This window comes from Stenella coeruleoalba (assembly GCF_951394435.1).
Source record: "Stenella coeruleoalba genome assembly, chromosome: 3".
NCBI classification, from domain to species: Eukaryota; Metazoa; Chordata; class Mammalia; order Artiodactyla; family Delphinidae; genus Stenella; species Stenella coeruleoalba.
In genome coordinates this window covers 61,837,560-61,859,281 of record NC_137148.1, presented here as the reverse complement: position 1 = coordinate 61,859,281, position 21,722 = coordinate 61,837,560, and the positions used below count along the sequence as shown (strand labels likewise).

The window sequence follows — 21,722 nt, the reverse complement described above, 5'->3', positions numbered from 1 at the left end:
GGCGGACTCTCAACCACTGCGCCACCAGGGAAGCCCGGTAGCTGATTTTTTTACAAAGATCGTGGAAGGTGCTGAGCTGCTCACGCCAGCGCTGTCTCTTCAGTTCTAACACCGCTTGTGCTCCGAAGAGGAGGCCCCGATGGACTGGGGGCCCCGCACGCCATCCTCCGAGGATTCCCGGATAACACGTGAGCGGAGGCGTAAGGGGGCGGCTGGTCTCCCTGCAGAGTCGCCCGTGCCTGTGACTTGCGTGGCTCTGCGAGCTGTGCCGGGGACAGCTGGTCTGGCTGTGTCCTGATGCGCTGGGCCACCCGTCGCCTGTCGGCCTTCTCTTCGGCCTCAGCGTCCGCTGCCCATGCCCCCTCCTTGCCCCAGCCCCAGGGAACGGCTCTGTGCAAGCGGACCGCACCCGTGTGAGACCTCCTCCCAGCGGACGGACTCTCAGAGTCCAGTGTGTAAAGCAGCTCCTGGGGGCTTGTTAAAAGCGCAGTTTCTGGCAGCACCTCCAGAAGGTTTGGTTCAGTGTGTGGGAACCAGGAACTTAGGCTGTTGGAAACAGGTGGCCCACATCCCCCTCTAGGAGCTGGGGGCGTCCAGGGACCGCACTCTTAGAAGTAGCACTCTAGGGGGTCTTTCCAGCTTCTGGAAGGCAAAAGCACACGAATTCTACCTTCCTAATCCTCTTATCCTTCCGGAGACGCTGGACTGGAGGCCATGGTGGTGAGCCTTCGTGGGACTTGTGCATCTGAGGGAGGTGGTAATAATGAACACGGATATGGGCCAAGAAACCACCCGTGGTGTGGGAGCAAAGTGCAGTCTGCTCCGAAGCGTATCGCTTGTTTGGGCCACATGGGTCAGTGTAGTAAATTTATTATTAATCACAAGAGTTCCTATTTTTTTAGTACTTACTGAATCACAAAGACTATGTAAAGTAAAATCCCTTTGGTGAAGGATTTCTTTAGCTTCCAGGATGGCCTCTCTCAAGACAGGGCGTCTTCACTGTGACATCAGAACGCCCACCACCAAGTGCCCCCCGCCCCCCACCCCACCCCCCAGGCCCTGCCCAGAGCAGACTTCCTGCTCACTGCCTCACCAACATTTGGATTTTTTTTTAGGGCCGGAGAGGACCAGACAGACTGTTCTGTCTGTTTTTGTCTCTTTCTATATACACACACATACACTTATGCATATGTATGTATGTGTAAAGTTACTGATTCTGAGGTGTAGCCTCAATCATACTCCTCCCAAGTGTGATGCAGTAGGAATTACACAGCACCACCTACAAAGGATTCTCACCAAACATATTTAAGCTGAATCTAAACTAGCCTTTAAATTTAACCTCCAGTTTCTCTACAGTAGAGGATAGAGAACAAGTTTCAATGGCAACATGAGGAACTAGACAAATTGTGGGGTATCCTGTAAGACAGCTAGCCTGGTATCTTCAAAAAAGGCAATGTCAGAGGAAAAAATGCAGGCAGCACGGGTAGGTTAGGGACGGAAGGACTATTTTTGACTAAAAGAGACTAAAGACATAACGAGATGCAATGCATGAGCCTCGGCTGAGTCATGGTTTTAAAGAAACAGCTATAAAAATGGAGGCAGGGTAGGGAAGTTTGAGTGTGGACCCAGCTTTGGGATATAAGGGAATTATTGTCAGTTTTCTTGGTGTGTTCATTTTACTGTGGTCACGAAGGAGAATGTCCTCATTTTTAGGAGGTGTATGCAAAAGTATTTAGGGGTGAAGTGTCAAGGCATCTGTGACTCATTTTCCGATGGTTCAGAGAAAAGATGTCTGCATATGAGTGTGAGTGTGAGTGTGTGTGCTGTGGATCTGCAGAACAGATACGGCAACACGTTAACCAGTGCTCCGTATGTGGTGTTCATTGTCCGTTCTCTTCACCTGATATCTATGCTTGCAGATTTTCTTAATGAAGTTGAAAAAGAGAACCAAGGTGAGTAAGGTGGTGGTGGTCTTCAAAATGTGGTTTGCAGGGTCTCCTTCTCGGGCTTTGTTGCTGTTGCTGTTGCTGTGATGGTGGAGAGTGTGGGCGTTTGACGCAGCTGTGATTGAAGTGCGCTCGGTCTGCCCCACCTTTGGAGAAGCTGTGACCTTTGTTCCCAGGCTTCGGTACTGTAATCTCCTAGTCAACTGATGCTGGGCGGTTCTGCCTCACGTGCACTCCCTTCCCTTTGCACTGACAGCACGAAGCTGCCAAGGAAAGGACCCCTTTCAGACCCCTTTCAGAGGTGTCAGCTCTGCTCACACCTCACCCTTCTTTTAAATATTAGGGCTCTTTGGAGAGCTATGTATGACGACTCCCATGGACCAACCGTTGGTCACTCCTCCTGGCTTTGTATTCTGACTGTGGTATATTACCCTAGGTTTCTGCAGGAGTCTCGTTTGTTTTGGTTTTTTTCCTTATTTCTTGCTAAGAGGCTTTCCTCTGTGGACCTTCGTGACAATCATAGCATCTTTTTCTGAAAGTCAGAGGGCTGTCCACATTATCCATCAGGGATGTGGTGGTAAAGCCAGGTGTCCTGGAGGGGATATGTGTTTAGTGGTCCACGGAGAGAAGATGTTTACATGGAATGTCAACAAGGGCCTGGTCTTACTACAGGATCTTTGGAGGAGTGGGAATCACAGTGAACAGCAGGGTGGTGCTAAGGAGCTCTGTGCTGAATCCCTGGGTTAACAAAATCTGTGACAGGGATCTGTCTTCCCATGATGTGGATGTTATCTCAGTACGTGACTTTCCCTGCACATCTGATATGACCAAACTGGGGCATTTTACCAGAGTACAGAGCACTGTAGAAGCCCCTAGCTGCACCTCCGGATTTTCCCCTGTCCCACCGACCCGAAGGCTTTTCTTGGATCCTGAGGAAAGCCAGTTTTTGTCAGTCAGCCTTGCATATCGTGGCTGTTCCTGTAATAGTAGTAATTAGCCGATTTGCTGGCAAGTCCAAAACATCTTATCTCCCTGTTGCAAACAGAAAAGTGAAGGCGTCCTTCCAGCCGCTCTGGTGTGGATGTGAGAATCTGGTATAGTGGAGGGGGGGAATTGTTTTAGTACAGATGGACAGGGGACTCTACTTTCTGAATTTAAGCACAGGCGTCCCTAAATAATCCTGCCTCGAATTTGGCATGAACCATTTTGCTAATAAGCCTGAATGTGCCCTCTTCCCTTCTGAAGTTCCACATCCTTTCTCTTTAGAAGTTGCAACCTAATGGCATCCCTGACTCTGAGGTGAGCTTGCTGACCAGAACAGTATACGCTTCGCATATTCATTAAGATCCAAGTCACCTGAGAGGTTGTGGCAGAGTCTGAGGTTCTGCAAGAGGACAGCTATGTAGAGGTTTTCTATTCATATGGAAAAATTGCCATTAAACAGTAGAGGGGCCGCAGGGATTAAGAGCAGCTGGGCCCATCAGTAAACTGGCTTTCTCATCAGATGGGAAGATCTTGTAGAGCCTCATTCTCTCCTAACAAACAGACTCTCCACCTGTAGATTGAAAGTGTTTGTAAGCCTGGTGGGTGGGCCCAGCTTGCATGGGGTGGGGCGTCCTCCCGGGAGTCATCCTAGCTTGTTTCCTTGTTCTCATTCAGAATGATCACTTTCATTATACACGGTCTCCTCCAAAGCTCTTTTGTATTGGTAACGTTTTACTCAAAAGGCATTTCTCTTTGGAAATATTGGGGGGTGGGGGAGGTGAGAATGAGTGAGTGGGAGTAGGTTATACTTCTGGCCTAATGCTAATTTATTTTCCCCAGCTGAGCTTGTCAGCTGTGTTAGGCAGCAGGGAAACAGGAAGTAAGACCAGGACCTCACCCTCAAAGCCCACCAGGGAAGCTTTAGACATGAGTGACCTCATCCATCTCTAAATAGCCTCTGCGTGATCTTTTAACGGCCAAGTTTCTGTTATCCACGGTGCACTTCCGTCGGTTAAACAGTTGTCTGACCAGGGTCATCCATGTTAGGGGAGAAGCTTCTGAGGCAATGGAGTTGATAGTTACTAAGCACCTCCTATGCCAGGCACTGTGCGAGGCACTTTCACAGCATGTTGCTTATTTCTCACAACAGTCTTGGGAGGCAGGGTACCCTTTCTTTCTTCATGTGTCCATGAGGAAGCTGAAAGCTAAGGTTCTGACGAGTTAGATGTCAATATGGCCAGTCTGTGGTGGAGCTAGATTTGGAGCCCAGACTCGATGAACACCAAAACCCTTGCCTGCGGCATGCACACCACCTCTCCCCTCCCCAGTGCCACACACACACACACACACACACACACACACACACACACACACACACACACACACACACACACACACACACACACACCGTGACAGTGAAGCTCCTCTGTTCCTAGCTTTGCGCTAGCTAATTTTGCAAATTAGCATCTTGTATAAGTGCAGTGATGTGAGGATTGTTAAATACACTGTTTTATAAGGTAAGTAATCACCTCTAACTAGGATGTTAGCCAGCATGGTGGAGAAGCTTTGACACCCACTCCCTCCCTTCTTTCCCCACTTCCCTCCCTCTTCTGTAACTCCCCGCCCAACCATTGCCCACATGCCATGAGGCTCTTTGTAGTTCTTGGGGAGTTGACATGACCTCAGTTAATAAGATCATTCAGAACAGAGCCGTGTGCCCAGATGTCAGACGTGAGCTGTGCGATTCTTCCTGACCTTGGTGGGCTGGGGGCGGGGGGAGGCGGGCAGTAAATGGGGCTGTGAGGAGCCCTGCGGCCCATTTCAGGGTTCGGGCCTCCCTGAAGGGGGTTTAAGCTGTTAGAGAGAGCCCTCTGGTAATGAAGCCGTTTGTCCTTGGGAACAGCACGAGTCCTTGTGAGATGAGAAACAATGCGCATGTTGAGTTTCAGACCTGGGGTGAATCGAAGCTCAGGCAGAGAGGCACATGTGATGAATTGGGACAGTTCAAGGGACGCATTCTTCACAGGCAAGTCTCTGTTATCAACAAGTCCCCTCAGTGGTAATGATACTTAGTCAATGGTCATTCATGCCTCTGTTTTGAATAATTTCCCCAAGTGAGTAAGTCATCAGTTCTTGGAGCTTTATTTTTCTTCTTTGCATTTTAACTTGTGTAGTTCATTTTGTCTAAAAATCACCTGGTGAGAAATGGATGAAAAATAAGTTTGGGTGGCAAAGTTTTATTATTTGTCATGGCGTTGTTTTCCTTTTTAAATTCTCATTTACCTCTGAAGCAAATACTCCCTCCTTTGTCTCTGCTAGTAATTTGATTCCCAGGAAATAAAGTTGGGTGTTACTACTCTCTACTGTTAAGCAAAAGGTTTTGAGGCAAGTTTTTCTAACTTAGCTCATCTAACACCAAAACAGCAGGCAGAGAGTCCTGTAAACTTTAAAAAAAAACGCAGGCAGTCCGTTGATACAGTTCACTGGCAGACACATCTTGATCTGTCTGGATCCCTGTGCTCTTGGACTTTTTCTAATAAGATATAATAGAGCAGGAGCCACGTCCCAAGAGCATGCAGCTGGGGCAGGAACCCCATGCGCAGCGTGCCCCCGCGTGGGTGCAGGGACTGGCATGGGCCCCTCTGTCGTGCTGCCGAGAGATAAGGGTAACCACAGACGCCTCTGAGAGCGCAGTGAGGGAGACCGACATCGCCGAGGACGGCGGCGTGTTGGCAGGGGCGCAGGATTCGCTGGGGCAAGGTTCTGTGGGCACGAGGGGCGCCGCCGGGCAGGGCTGCGCAGGGCGTGGGGCAGCTGTGCCGCGGGCGCGCACTGGGGTCTGAGCACCGGCCGGAGTGCGGGCGGCCGGGCGGGCAGGCGTCGGGGGCGGGGCCGGCGCCGCTAACCGCTCTCCTCCCCTCTCTCCCCCCGTAGGTGAGGCTTGCGGCCGCGCGGAGCTGAGACATGGCAGCATGACAGCCCCGGAGAGCGCTGCCCCACGACGCCGCCGGGACGAGGGAGCCCCCGAGCAGCGGCCACTGCCGGCCCGGAGCGCCTGAGCCTCCTTCCCGCGCCTTCCCCACCGCCCGCCGGGCTCGCCTGTCCAGTTCACCCCGTGGCCTCGCGACTCCTGACGTCTCGAACATCAATATGTGTCATGTCATTGTCACCTGTCGCTCGATGCTCTGGACCCTCCTGAGTATTGTGGTGGCGTTTGCCGAGCTCATTGCTTTCATGAGCGCAGACTGGCTGATTGGAAAAGCCAAGCCCCGCGGCAGCGCCGAGCCCGGCGAGCAGGGCGGAGGCTCCCTGGAGCCCCACCACCCCACGCTGGGCATCTACGCCCGCTGCATCCGGAACCCCGGCGTGCAGCACTTCCAGCGGGAGACGCTGTGCGGGCCCTACGCCGAGACCTTCGGAGAGATCGCCAGCGGCTTCTGGCAGGCCACCGCTATTTTCTTAGCCGTGGGCATCTTCATTCTCTGCATGGTGGCCCTGGTGTCCGTCTTCACCATGTGTGTGCAGAGCATCATGAAGAAAAGTATTTTCAACGTCTGCGGGCTGCTGCAAGGAATTGCAGGTAGGCGTGCGCGAAGGCGAGGGGGCCTGAGAGCCATGTGTGTGCTCGTGCGTGTGTGCAGCACCCTCACTGCTCATTCATTTGCTGCCACACTTGAGGAGGACGGTCTTCTGTCCGGTTCCAGGCAGCAGGTGCGCGCTGCCCTCATCGCTCCCTTTCCCTGTGTCACTCCCCTGAAGTGAAGGAAGTGTCTGTTCTCTGCTCTCACCTGCTCCTCTTCCTTGCTTATTTCATCGGGTTCTAAGTTGCTGGGTTTTGTTTGAGTAACTACTCCTACTTTTTGCTTTTCCCATGAAATTACCAGCGTGCTTTCCGCGTCGTGCGTCCAGGGAAGAACTGCGGTGTGTGAGGCCCCCCTGCCGCGGGCCCTGTGTGCTGGGATGAGTGTGAGCGTGGGGCTGCCACCCACTCTCGGCCCCATCCCCGGCCCCCAGAATGATTTCAGCTTTCACAGGCAAAGAAGCTGGCTGGAAGGGAATTAGTATCAGCTGCTCTGTGTTTAATAATGTTCTGGTTTAAATTGTTTGTCTCCTGGAGACAGTTGTCAGAATGTTCTGTGCGCTCAGATCAGAAATTACAAACTAACTCTTCCACTTTCTGGGAGTTTCTCACTAATGAGCTTGTTAGAAATCAGTGGAAAGAAAAGTATGAGCACTTTACAGGGATCCCAGAGGGGAGGCCGTGAGCTCCAAGGAAACTTCCATGGCCGCCCGCATTTTCATAGGCTGTTCTATGTGGAGCTGAAAAGCAGATCTGGAACCAAGAGGGTATCAGTCTGTCCACGCTCAAGGGACTTGTTCTGACACACACACACACACACACACACACACACACACACACACACACAGAAACACACACACACACACACACACACACACACACACACACACACACACACACACACACACACACACACACACACACACACACACACACACACACCAGAGTTTGAAGACATCCTCAGGAAGCAGAGGAATAGACTTCTTAGGGAAAAAATTCACTTTTTTTTTTTTTTTTTTTTTTGGCGGTACGCGGGCCTCCCACCACTGTGGCCTCTCCCGCTGCGGGCACAGGCTCTGGACGCGCAGGCCCAGCGGCCATGGCTCACGGGCCCAGCCGCTCCGCGGCATGTGGGATCTTCCCAGACCGGGGCACGAACCCGCGTCCCCTGCATCAGCAGGCGGACTCTCAACCACTGCGCCACCAGGGAAGCCCCAAAATTCACTTTTTAAACAACCACAACCAAGGTATTTATTAATCTGAACTCTAACAGGAAAAATAGCAATCCACTTACAACCCTCACTGAAGGGCACATCCTGTAGCTGCGTTCACGGGGCTGCTGACAATGGAGATAAGCACTGAGCCTGGCATCCAGGCCTGTAAAGAAGCAGACCGCGAATGCATTAGCTCTTGCCTGCCTTATAGCAAACTCTTGAGCTCAGCAGGGCTGGCTTCCAAACAGGTCAAACAGCAGTTTTTTTCCCAAACAGCTGATAAGATGATGTTTTCTGTTTCTCAGACCTTAGGGGGCCCCATGTGTGTATGTGGGGGAGAGGGTAATGGGCCCAGAGAAATGACAGAGGACCTGCTTCACAGTCATGCTCTGTTTCAATGGGGGATATACTCGTGACAGATCTCAGGACCCCTCATCTCTTTATCTGCCGGGATCAACCGTACCATGAGACACCCAGGCACTCACAGGCACTCACGGAATTTGGGAGACCAGGATTCTGATTTTCAGCTTTGCTACTAACTTGCAGTTTCACTTGCGATAAATGCACCAATACTGTGGATCTTGGCATTCCTCTTCTGAAAGACAGGGAGATTGGAAAATATGATCCTGTCTTAGATTTTTGATTCTGTGAAGCTCATTGTCCCCCTTTTGATTCACTTCTCCAATCTGCAGTTCATCCCCTAAGCTTGGGTTTTCACTTCCGAGAAATGTTCATCAAGGTGGGTTTCCATCCTGGTTCATCTTTTTCTTGTCAGAAATGCCTCTCCTTTATCCCCCCAGGCACACAGTGCCTCGGGGGCATGTGCATCTCACAGCTTGCTGAGGAGTGTTACCAAAGTGTTACTAAAGCTTTTGAAAAGTCAGAATAAACATGTAGATGAAGGGAAGCCAGTTTACACAAATAATTAATCCTGTTGAGAGTCCTGGTTCACCAGAGAGGCGTATTTCTGCTCAGTTTGCCCTAACTATGTTTTATTTGCTTATCTTCGATGACTTCATGCCTTTATTATGAGTTTTGTCAATATGCTGGTATGCAGATGAGACTCCTGGTTTGTCATCCCTAGGAATGCTTTTCATCTTGAGAAACTTAGTGCTTTCCAGCAAAGGAAAGGCCATTTACAGTAGGGTGGGACATCTTGGGCCATACCAGCACAATCGGTCTTTTGCAATCAATTTGCAGAAAATTATAGATGTCTTTCAGTCTCAAAGACTGTTTACATGCAGTTTTTAATAAGGTGTTACTCCAGTGAATTTAGTCTCTAAGAATGTGGATTAGCCCAACAAGTCTTCTGGTGCTCTTGTTTGCTATTTCACATAAATGGCTAGAGTGTTCATTTTGGCACAAAGATGAGTACATATTTTAGGTATTATTCATACACTCCAGTGAGTTATTCTTGACTTTTCTCTTTCTCTCTGCCTCAGGCCTCTAGGAAGAAGGGCTGGGGAGAAGGGAGCAGTAGCACACCCAAGATGCTGGGCTGTTGGTCATCTGTCTCCCCAAAGTCTTGATTTTTCAAAAAGAAATTTTTCTCCCCATCCCCTTTCACTTATGTTCCCCATGCATACATATGGCATCTCAAAACGTCTGAAATTGCTAAAAGTTGGCCAGAGGCAGAGATTCCTGTACAGTCAGATTCTGCCTCTCTAGGGGGCCACTGATCTAAGGCTAAGAACTGAAACACAAGAAAGTGGATTCTCTTCACCTCCCAGCCCAGCAGCACCCCTGAGAAGAAATCATTGGAAGGATGGACTGAACGCTGGTCAGCTGGCTCCCTCACGTTGGGGAGGGGGTGAGGGGCACATCTTTGAGGGCTCTCTCTCCAATAGTAGAGGTCTCCACCAGGCAGTTCAAGCCAGCATCAGTGGCAGCCGTGGCTCTTGAATCTATGGCTTAAGAGAGTTGCCCCCTGGGTGTCTGAAGCAGCTGGCTTGCTTTCTGTCCTCTTGGCCGGTCTCTAAGAGCATCTGGCCAGCCCCAGCCAAGGACTTGCTGCAGCTGTGAGCATCAGTCTCTGCTCTCCCCACAACCCTGCTCTCAACTCTGGATCCGTTTGACATTGAAACAAATGGTGAGAAAGGAGACTGTTGCCAAAGCAATGAAAGGATCCTTCAGAAAGATACTCAGACTGTGTTTCTTCTTACAACTTGGCATTGGCAGAAATGACATTTTTGTAAAATGTAACTGGGTGACAAATTACAGGCTATCTAGTATGCCTTTACTATGCCTAATCTTAAAGGCCACAGGCTCGCATAGCTGTCACTGTCCATAGTATAACAAAAACCATCAGAATCTTAGTATTTTGATTTTAGAAGTCGGGTGTAAAAGAATCTGCTACCTCAGTGGAAATCTCAAAATTTGGCTTACTTAAAAAAAAAATGAAAATACAACTATTGACCATTAAGCTAATTCAGATAGCAGGATTCGCCTTCAAGGCCTTACCTACTGGTGGGCACCCAGCTGACACTTCGGAAATGCTCATGTACAAATGCCCTGGCTGTTCAGTAGGCGCTCTCAGCAGCAGTTAGAGCTCAAACCTCATCTGGCCCTGGATCAGCCCCGACCTCACCTTAAAGTGTCTGTGAAATGTTCACCAGTCTGCGTCATCTCTAAGCCTCAGTTTTCTTACTTGGAAAACGGGTATAATAGTAGTACATACCTCAGGGTTGTTTCGAGGATTAAATTAGATAATATATGAGAAAGGCTTTTAAGCACACATAGTAGATAGTAAGTGGTAGTAGCTATATGATGATTATTAAAGCATTTGTGCTTTCTTGGCAGGTGTTAGTACATTCTTTTGTGTTCCCTCCAATTGCTGCATTCTCAGGAGTAGAGTCTTTAGAACTGACCTTGTTCTGTCGAAACCAAATGTTAACTACATTGTGAAGTGCCATTCCTGGCCCCTTAATAGCCTGCCTTTGTTGGGACTGAAGAGCACAGAGCAGCCCTGTGGCTCCTATGGGCCTCTGGGTGTCCTCAGGCATTTTTTTAAAAGCTGAGTTGACAGGAAAACAAAGAGCTTCTTCCTCTCACTCCTCTTCCCCTGACCTGTACATTCTCCATCCTTTCCTTTCTGGAGGCAGCTTCTAGCGGTTGAGTCCTGATTGCAGGTGGCTTCTCAGGCTCCCCTTGCAGAATAAATCACAGGCTGATCGGTCTTCACTGGGTGAGGACTCGTCTGGGACTTGGTAGAGCCAGAAACACACATCAGTTCATAGCCCTCTGGGATTCATTACAAAAGCTGGGGAATCGGCCAGCAGGGTCGTTTTCACCAGCTGCCTTCCTTAGGCTGTGACCTGGATGTGGTCCACAGTGAAAGCGTAGAATGCAAAGATCCAGGTTTTCCATGACAGCATCAAGCAGTTTGGGTTTGGAAATGCACGTAGGGCCCTCTTAGAAGTCCGCGGAATCCCCAGTGACTCAGGTCTGGGACGGGGCCACGGCAGTGAGCTCAGGAGTTGGCCCACTGCTGCTGGCCCAGGCTGTTCCCCTGGGGTTGCCACGAGGCTTGGAATAGCGTGTGAGCTTCTGGCCTGGCTGCCTACTGTCCTCCAGTCCTGCCTCGCCGGCTCTGTGCTGCTTCGTGTCTGGTTGGCTCTCACGCTGTCTAGTCCCTGTAGCCCTCTGTCTGTCTACACCGCGTTCAGCCCAGCAGGATGGCCTCAGCGAGCTGCCCCACCAGTCTGATTGGATAGATCGCCATCCATGCTCACTGGCATCGCTCTCTGCAGCGGGGGCTCAGGGCCTGCTGTGCAGACTCAGTTTTCTTGGAAGTGAGCAATGATTGAGGGTGAAGGAGAACAATATGAAGAAAAGAAAGGGAAAGGAATAAAAGAAGGATCTTAGGGAGAAGACAAGGGGAGGGTTTTGTCTCTGCTGCGTGTAGAATTGCTTTGTCGTAGTCCGGCACGCGTGGGGAAGTCGGGGTGGGCATGTGAGATACACCATGACTGCTGTCTGGGTCTTGGCATTCTCATTGCTGTTTTTCAGAGGGTGAAAGATAACCACGACTCAGCCTGGTCGCAGCATCCGTTTTGACTTATCCCATGCCCTACCTGTTCACTCCCGGTGACCACGTTGGTCACTGGAGAGGAGAGAAGTAAGAACAGGACTTGGGAAACGTGGGGAGAGGGGAAGAGATTCCTGACTCTTTCAGAGACCTGGCCCCATTTTACACCTGAAAAATTCACCTTGCTTTCTCTGAGAAGGGAGTGTGACCTTGGTTGCCCGACTTCAAAATACCTTCAAAGAAAAGACATGAGGGAAGTAGACGGAGCATCCCCTACTTCTCCTTAGAATGAGGCACCGGAAGCTTCTGGCTGTCCAGAGGAGGCTCTGGATTTCTGGCTCTCCAGACAGATGACGCCTCCACCAGAAGTCAGATGTAACCGTTCTATGTCTCAGTCAATTTAAGAGTACCCCTGATGATGACGCATTTACTCATTCATCAGCCTTGTGGAAAACTAAAGAATGCCAAAATGTTATAAGGCAGGCCAGAATTAAATTTCAATCCAAGGAGCTTTTATTGGATGCCCGATAAATACAAAGACCTATAGACTCAGGTCTACAATTTCTTGAGTTTCTGCTCCAAAACCATATTAGAGAGTCATTGCTTTAGAAGCTGTACCCTAGAAAAGCAAAAACAAAACAAAGTATCATCATATATAAAGGGAGCAAAAGAATTCAACTGTATCATTAGAGGAAAAACAAAACTACTGCCTAAGAGCAAGCGGACCAAGCACGCATTAATTTGAGTAAATCTAGGGACTGGGATATCTTTTTAAAGAATCAGTTGGAAAATCTCGAGGAAAATTGCAAACTCTCTTAAAATTCAGATAGAATATGCAGTTGATATGCAAATAAAGGACTTTGCTATGGTAACCACTTTAATTGTAGACAGATAATCTCAGAGCCCTGGATGATGATGTTCCAATTCCAGTAACAAGTCATCACGTTAAGTATGGCTCTGAATATTTATACAAGTGGTTCAGGCACTCTGTTTTAAGAACTTAATGCAACAGTGGTGTTCTTCTAAGCTCTGACGTCACTTCAGAAGTAATCTGTGCACTCATGTGCCCAGGCACAGTTAGGCATAGTTATGAGTTCAGTTGTTGTATAGAGGCTTCCCAGTAGCTTTATTAATTGGCCCTCAATCTCTTTTATTAAAAGATAGCCCCCAGTACAGATGAAACCTAAAATACACATATTGAGAAAATGAAGCCAATATTAAAAACTTCAAACCAAAATACTCAGTGGCTATGTGTTCAGAGTTGAAGGACAGCCTCAGGGCCCTAGTGTTGAAAAGATGGCACTCGCTTTGTTGCAGGAATTATTTAACGTTATCTGGACCCCAAAACTTTAGCAGGCAAGAAATTTACTTTCCTGAAAATTTCAGAGCTCAGTAACTAAATTTTTTAACTGTCTTTTATTCTGCTATGCACTGCATTTGATTTTTTTGGGGGGGGGCAGCTTACTTTGAATTATAAGTGTATTTTGGTTAAACAGGAGCTCTTTGTAATCCTACATGTTGGATGAATAATTTATCAAGAAATAGTTTATAGAGTTCTTCCAGTTGCATAGAAACAGTTTAGGAAACACCTTCTCACTTGGAATGCAAAGTAAAATTTTATCACTAACTCATGGGAAGGAATAATCTAAATTAGTTTGTGGGGATGCATCTTAACAGGTAAGAGTTAAAGTTTTAGAAACTGCCAGTGAAGTAATTTGCATATAAACATGAATCATTGCTGAGAAAGGTTTAGGGAGGCTTCAGTGTGGGAGAAACTGCATCTTTCTTGTGGATTGTTTCTCCACATATTCTAGGGGCATCTGACAATTCTTAATTGATGGTCATTAATTTTGAGTAATTGTAACAGAAACTTCCTCTGGGGGGCTTGGCTGTAAGGTCTTTTTATGACAACTATGCTCTGATTGTCTTCCAAAGAATTCTCTTTATTGCTTTGTCATCCGTTCTCCACCCACCACCCTGGAAGAGTATTTTTCTTGCCAATTATAATTCCATGGAAGTGTTTTTAGTAGAAAACAAGTACCCTACTAGACTCCTCCAGGGAGACGGTATAAGCATTAATACAAGCTTTAAGTAAAAAAATACTGACACCGATCCTTCACTTTTCTTCTCCTTCCCCTCAGAAAATCTTGTTGGTTAAAAACCTCTAATGTTATTGATCATGTACTAAAATGACATGTAGATATAATCCGCTCTGCAAAGACACTGGTTATCAGCTGAAAACCCTTTTCATTACCAGTGACCTCCCATTTCTGATCTGGCCTTCAAAGCAGAGTTTTTAAATGCCAGTTGGGCCCAGTCTAGCTTGTCCATAAACCCTTGAAACTTTAAAATGAGGTGCAGTGAAAACTCTTTACCTTTTCATTTATACAGTAAACAAACAGGCTTCTTAGAAAGATGTCCCCATCCTAACACACACACACCCCAGCGGCCTCTCACTGCCTTTGAACAAGGGCGTGCACTCTGCTAAGGTTTGTCAACTGAAAAAAAAAAGCACAACGTGAGAGTTGTAAGTTAAGTTTTATTGGGGGCAAAATGAGGACTATAGCCCAGGAGACAGCGTCTCAGAGAGCTCTGAGGAACTGCTCGAAGAGGTGGCGGGGGGAAGGTCAGTGTATATGTGGTTTTGGTGAAGGGGGAACGTGCAGTCAGGCACACATTTTTTGCAGAAGGTTGCTGCTAGTCTGGTGAAGGTTACTGCTAGTCACGAGGAGAAAATGTCTCTGTTAATGATTTTAGTACTTTTCTAGATAAGAGAAGATGCAAGAATTTGGGCTCATAAAATCTTCTCCTGCAAATATCTATCTGAAGGCCTGTCCTGCCAGTTTTTCCCAGAGCACAGAGTGCCTCATTCCTGATCTCTACCCTGAACTCCTTTCAGGGGGTGTTGAAGGTCAGCGGCTGCAGTGGCTAGTGACTTAGTCCTTGTAGAGGCAGATGGCAAGCGCCAATTTTTAGTTGCCACCAGTCCTCAGCGAAAAGGAGAAAAATATGGACAATGTTGTAAGATTTCATAGTGCTAAATGTGTTCAATTTAAAGAACTGTCCTTTATTCTTCGATGACATCCTTTACCCTTTTTGTGTTAAAATACCCTTTTTTATGAAATGATAGAGGAGGTAACAGTTATTTTTAGTGTCCTTATATTAGCAAAACTATTGACCTCCCAGTAATTTTTCTGGAGATTTTGCTAGTGTCTGAAGTCCAGAAGCTTGGGAACCACTGTTCTAGAATATGAGCAACGGTGTGGACGGTTGCCTTTTTCACAGCTCTCTAATGTTCAGATTGGGGCCTGCTACATACACACTAGGCACTCAGTAAATGTTGTTCACTGACAGAAACATAGTCTGTTCTGTGCTCACTAATCCGTGCTAGAAACTGTGAGTTTCTAGGCATTTGGAAGGAGTAAAGGATGTAGTACATGCTGCTAAGTCCCAATCCTAGCGTGTACTCTGCCCTCCTAGACGGAGCATAAATAAATGAGTCATCATGCAAAGAACCAATAAGAATCTTTCCAGAACTGGCCGTCAGTAAAACCAAATCCTGTCTGGGCTTTATAGAATAAATCTTCAATAAAAATTTGAAAAGCCTTAGTGGGCAAAGTGATTTCAAAAGTAGAGATTAACCAAAGGTGGCAGTTCTTGGGCAGAACTCCTTGATTCATGGTATAACTAATACTTTGTTACATTACTCTTATTTGTAAATACTGTTCGAATACCCCTGACTCTGAATGGCTAACTGGCATTTTGGTACTGAGGGTAGTGTCTTGGCATCTGGAGAAGTCAAGCAGGCTGGAACAGCGTTGTTAATTTAGCTTTGGGGCTTGGGAGGCAAGGACCAGAACTCTTCTTGGGTAGAAGAGACCTGGGAGGGGCCCCATCCTGGTGTCTGTAGTTGTCATAAGCAAGATTTCATGAGAGCCTGATGCCTCAGATTGAGAGCAGCATTCCCTGAATGTAGACATTGAGACAAGCAGATCTCTTGTTAGCACAGGATTGACTAAAACCTACTGCCTGCGTACAGGTAACGGTGAATGGTGCAAGGGTTCAGGGTTAGGAGGAGGTCAAGGCAAAGATCCTCAGCTCTGTTCTGTGAATCAAGAAAGGCTACTTGGGGCTTCCCTGGTGGCGCAGTGGTTGAGAGTCCGCCTGCCGATGCAGGAGACACGGGTTCCTGCCCCGGTCCGGGAAGATCCCATATGCCGTGGAGCGGCTGGGCCCGTGAGCCACGGCCGCTGAGCCTGCGCGTCCGGAGCCTGTGCTCCGCAACGGGAGAGGCCACAACTGTGAGAGGCCCGCGTACCGCAAAAAAAAAAAAAAAAGAAAAAGAAAAAGAAAAGAAAGGCTACTTGGAGGAAGCGGGATGGTTAAACCATGGCCCCAGCTGCTGGAGGAGGGATGTAATTTGGCGGCTGAGAATGCTCTCGGTGCTCGATTTTGTCTAATCAGCTACAGATGTCTCTCCTGGAAAGTTCATAGGATATGGTTTTTTTGTGGACCAGTTTGTGGACGGCATTAGTATTCTAGGTAGATGTGCAGTTTCAGATGGTTCCCAAGTGCACAGAATCTCAAAGACTAAAATGTAAACATGATACGGCTTACATTTTCTCCCCCTGGTCTGATGGGTTTTGTGCTTTATTTCCAGTTTTCTGCTCACACAGATTCTTCAGGAGAGGACATCATAGCGAATATTATGTTGGTTTGAGCTGTTCATAGGTGTTCTTTCTAGAAGTTTTTTTGGCCAGTGGCAGCCATTCCAAGGTGACATCTATATTGTAGTAAAGGAGGCTGATGACACTCAGATTGTAATGCAAGAGAAGGGGTGGATGGAAATCCTTTATCTTGTTGTTGTCTTGCTGCAGGGTTAGCAAATCAACCTGCCTGAGAATAGGTGAGCCTTTATTTTTGTGCAGCCTTCCTCTCCCCGTCATCCCCTTACAGCATTCCTGTGGTTTTTTCCACTTGAGAGCTGTTCATCGTCATCTGCTCTCTAACGTCTCGTAGGTATAAGCGAGCCAGCTTTTGAGGATATAGCAGTCTCCCCTCTTCAGCTGCACAGATGCTTTTGTTTTGGAAGCTAGTCTTTGGTGTGCAGTAACGCAGCAGCCTGGATTTGAGTCCCAGCTCCACCACTGATTAGCTGTGTAACCTTAATCCCTCTGTGCCTCAGTTTCCTCATGTGCCAAATGATGATATTCATAGTCCCAACCTCACAAGATCCTCTCACGGAGACAACTCTCATCTGAGTTATATTTAAAGTGCTTAGCACTTAACTGCTGCCGTTGTTATTATAACAATTATCATTATGATCATTAAGAGGTTCTGATCACCTGTGTAAACTTCCAGCTTTAAAGTATTAGTTGTGAATGTGTAAAATTGGGGGAGGGTGTTTATAGCTTAAACTCCTAGCATGTACTCTGCCCTCCTAGACAGAGCATAAATAAATGAGTCATCATGCAAAGAACCAATAAGAATCTTTGCTTGGCATAAGTCATCTTTGCTTGGCATCTACCATTTTTACCACAGAAGATCTTTCCAAAAGGTTCTTCCAAAAATGAGAAGACTAGAAAGGAAATGGGAATCAGAAATGACATGTGAAGTTGGTCAACAACACAGTATGTGTAGAGGACTGTGTTGGATTTGGGATGGAGATGGAGGGAGAAGCCAAGGAACAGAACACACTCCTTACTGCTGTCCAGGTTATAATCCAGCGGGAGTTCATCTGAGCCAAATGTACATACTTTGAGGCATCTAAGAGACCTTGGAGCCAGTGCTGTCCTATTATGGGACAAATGCATAGTATGTCACAGCAAGATTCCTAGTTTTTTACTATCACTGTTCTGGATAATTTTCCAGATAGTTGGCTAACCATTTACTTGTAATTTTTTATTTAAACTTTTTACCTGGGAAATTCTGAGTTGCCTCTCTTCTTAAAACAGAGTGTAGAGGACCTAGTTCGGCTTTGCCTTGGTGAGTGAGAATGACCACTACAGGCTGTCTGCAAAGTCCCTGCACAGGAGGAGTACACAGGTTCATACTGTGATCTTTGGAAAGAGAAGAGCTGGATGGCAAATTCGTTGGTCTGACATGGTGCCTTCCTCAAAGCACAGTCTTAATAATACCTGACAGTTTGCCTTAGGGAATTGTGAGAGAGAAAAGGTCCCTACCTAACAACAGTTGACGACTTTCAAATAGCTATTAGGGACTGCCAAAATGACTTCCAGCTGTCAGCATGGAAGATGACTTGGGAAAAAATTCAAATTTAGACAGAAAAGAGAGGTAAACATACAGATAAATGTTAACTAGCAGGCCTAGGGTGGTTGTGTATCACTCTGTACATCAGTTGTTGTACCACATGATGGTCCCAGACTTAGAGTTAAATAACTAAACATATTCCTCTTGGAAGCAGGGAATCACCTCCTCTCCCTCCCCTGACCACCCCCCCATCGCTGCACCTGCGGTTGATCTATGACACTGTCCTCAGGGCTGCTGATGGGAGTGGGTATTTTCCTGGGCCGTCAGCAGTTCTACATTCCTGCCTTCAGTGCCGACACTTTCTGTCAGTCTCTCCATTCTCCAGGCTCATGCTGCTTCTAGACACCGCCCTTACCACTTCTGCCTACTGCCATGGTCCACCTCGCTCCTCATTCCCCCGGGTGTACCCTTCTGCCACCTGCCATTTTCCTGAACTTCTCCGGGTTTAGCCCTGCACTGCGCCTCCCTTCCCAGCTGGTGTCCAGGGCAGTTCCCACAGTCAGCCACAGCATGTCTTTATAGATGTCGTTACCGCTGCCAAGCATAGTTGGAAACAACTTCAGAGTTTTGAGGCTAAGATGATCTCTAGATTACTGAAAACTTATTACATTTAGTTGACTTACTGCTTTTTTCTGCGTCATCTCCCAACAAAGATCTATTTTCTGTAGCCAGAAAGGAGATATTCAGTGCTTGCAGTCAGGTAGAAGGCCAGTCCCATGGTTTGGTCCCTTTGTGTGTTTCATTAGTAAGTGTGGCTGGTGTGCTGTTGGCCAAAACTGCCGACCCCTGGGATTCACCGTTACCGAATGTAGCTTTTCCTCCAACCATTTAAAAAACTTGGCAAGCACTTAAAATGGCTTCATTTTAAAATGTAACCATCCACATCATAGCACTCTATCTTTTCATTCATCCAACAAATATTTACTGAACACTTATTACACGTCAGACGTTGTTCTAGGCAATTGGGATACATAAAGAAAAAACTGCACAAAGTTCTCTATCCTCGTGGGGTTTACATTCAAGCTGGTGGAGACACAATAAACCAAATAAGTATACAGTATGTTAAAAAGTGATGGGTGCTATGGAAGGAAAAAACAAAAGGAGTAGCCAGGGTGAGAGAGGTTGGGTATGCTGGGGTGATAAGGAGGGAAGCTGCAATGTTAAATAGGGTCGTCAGGGTAGGATTCGGTGAGGAGAGATTCAGCCAAAGACTTTAAGGAGATACAGGAGTTAGCCCTATGGACAGTCAGGAGGAAGAGCTCTTCCGGCCAAGGGAGCAGCTGGAATGAAGGCCAGTAGGCTTTGCCGCAGAGGGATGTGGGCCCTAAGAGAGGAGTCAGGAAGGATTCTAAGGGTTTTCACCTGAGCAGGTCTAAGAATTGGACTCCCATTTGCTGAAATGAGGTCCACAGGGCAAAGGCCAGGTTCTGAAGTGGGGAGTAGGAATCAAGAGTTAGGTTTGGACATAGTTTTCAAGTACCTTGTTAGATATCCAAGTGGAGGTCAAGTAGGCAGTTGGATATGCAAATCTGGAGTTAAAGGTGGAGATCAGAATTCAGGAGATGCCAGCCTAGAGGCAGTATTTAAAACTGTGGGACCGAGTGTGATCAATCAAGAGAATGTGGAGAAGAGGACAAAGGATTGGGCCCTGGGCCCTCCCGTGTTCAGAGATTGGAAAGGTGAGGAAGACCAGCCAGGGATACCGCGAAGGGACAACCAACATGGCTTCCCGTGTGGAGGCAGGACACTGGCAGATGATCCTGCAAGAGGCACTGCCCTGTCTCCTTAGTTTTCCTTTACCACAGTATTGTCAGTACTTTCTGAACTTGCTGAGTGAAGCTGTCACCCCCAGTAAGGCTGGAACGCTCTCTGAGCTGTGTCCCAGAATAGGGGTGGGATGCAGGAAGCCAGTCACTCTCCCATCTGATCTGTCTTGCTTCTTGTTAGAGGGATGGCCGCCTGGGCCAGAGGTTGAGGGGCAGGGGGTGCGGTGACAGGGGCAGCCTCCCGGCACAGCTGAGCTGAGCACCTCAGAGACTGGAGCTCAGTCTGAGTCACAGGGTAGACCTGACAGGGATAAACACCACCAGGTGAATTTTTTTTTTCCCCCCAGAGCTATGTTGAATGGGAAGTGGATGTCTGATAGTTAGATGGTTTCCTGCTGGGTTCCTAGATGAGTCAGTGGCTGTTTCAAAGCCAGAAATAAGTTGAACTCTTGACCTGTTACCCAAGGTTAACTGTGTGACATACCCTATGGTAAATGCTAAAGATAAAATTGTGATGTAAATCAAGAAGGATAAAGCTTTTCTGCCCTCAAGGGGTTCAGAGTTCTGCTGGGGCCTTGCTCTATCCTCAGGGCCGAGAATAATGCCTGCCACTTAGTAGGTAACTCAGTAAATTGAGTTGAATATACAAAAATAACATGATAAAGAGCTGAAGAGGGATGTGCACAGGGCAGTGGGAACACACAGAGAATAACATTCTGGCAGGAAGTGGTGACAAATGTCACACAGAGGTGACATTTGGGCTGGGATGGGGGGAGGGTATTTCCAGGTGGATGAGTGCCCAGGGGGTCAGCATGAGTGAGACCTCTTGTTCAGGTCCTCAGCTAGACCTAGTTGGAGCCCAAATGTATCAAATGATGCTACGCCTGCTGTCCGCTGTCTGCTGTGCACTCGCTCTCCAGAGATGTTAGGGTATTTCAGAGCTTCAGAATGAGCTTGTTATGACCTAGTGGAGGCTGAGGGTGCATCCCTCACTGGGGGCTTCTCCACAGGCTGCTGGTAGCAGTAACAGACGGCCATTTTCTTCCCGTCCTTAGAAAATTTCCTTTGGAAACTGAGGTCTAGTCAGTCTTTACTATTTAGTCTGGAAGCCTGTCTGAAGGGGAGGTGGGAGTATGATGTCCAAAGACTCACTTGTTCTTCTGTACAACAGGGGCCAGCCTCTAGTTCTCACTTGTCAGGCCAGGAAAAAGGGCCTCCTTCTGTACAGACAGTGGGTGACACACAAAAGGCAAGAAACCTGGAGTCCGTCCCCTTGGCCAGCAGGTAGCAAAAGTGTGGGGTGATTGGGTGACAGACTGGCAGGGAGGGCGTCGGGGCCGACACAGCCAGGGAGAGCCTGTGAAGTAGCCACGGAGCCTTCCGCACTCTTCCTTCACAGGCTGAAGAGCAGTGGTTCAGACTTGGCTTCCCCGTTCCTAGCGTCCCGGACGCTTAAAGCTGGAGGTGGTCACCTTCAGACAAGTAACATATTATTTATTGTATTCAGCAACTCGTAGTCTTTCCAAAACTGGAGTCTTGGCAAGATTATGGAGGTTGTTTCCCCCACCTAAGGGATTTGATTAAAACTTATATTTGATACCATACTGTTTCACTTCAAGGCAGTAGCAAGAAAATTACCTAAGATATATAATTTTGTGGCCGGTCTAATCACAGTCAGTGCTGACTGTTGATCAGGAAGACTCTGACATTACTTTTCCCAGGGTGTTTCATTCATTTTATTTTTTAGCACCTTCTTTTTCAAGGCACCAGAAACTCAGCCATGAAACACAGCTCCTGCCCTCTCCCTTTCAGAGCTCATGGAGTCTAATTATTTGAATTAAACACAAACCACGTGTTTAGGTCACCCATAGACTCTAAAAATTCCTGTGTAGCAGGATAGGACTGCTGGGAATCCAGGGTTGAGTCTGAAAGCTC

At 47.6% G+C, this 21,722-nt stretch overlaps 1 protein-coding gene across 4 annotated transcripts in view; it reads left to right on the top strand.

Annotated features, from left to right (window-relative positions):
* Window positions 1–21,722, top strand: part of LHFPL2 (LHFPL tetraspan subfamily member 2) — a 187,388-nt gene that overhangs the window by 153,183 nt on the left and 12,483 nt on the right. For 3 of the 4 annotated variants that reach the window (XM_079918345.1, XM_079918347.1, XM_079918346.1), the window contains one exon: window positions 5,865–6,510. In XM_079918345.1, the coding sequence (XP_079774471.1) occupies window positions 6,081–6,510 (430 nt within the window). In that variant the 5' untranslated portion in view covers window positions 5,865–6,080. Of the gene's footprint in view, window positions 1–5,544; window positions 6,511–21,722 lie in introns of those variants that run through there. The other variant, XM_079918348.1, reaches the window with a different exon arrangement.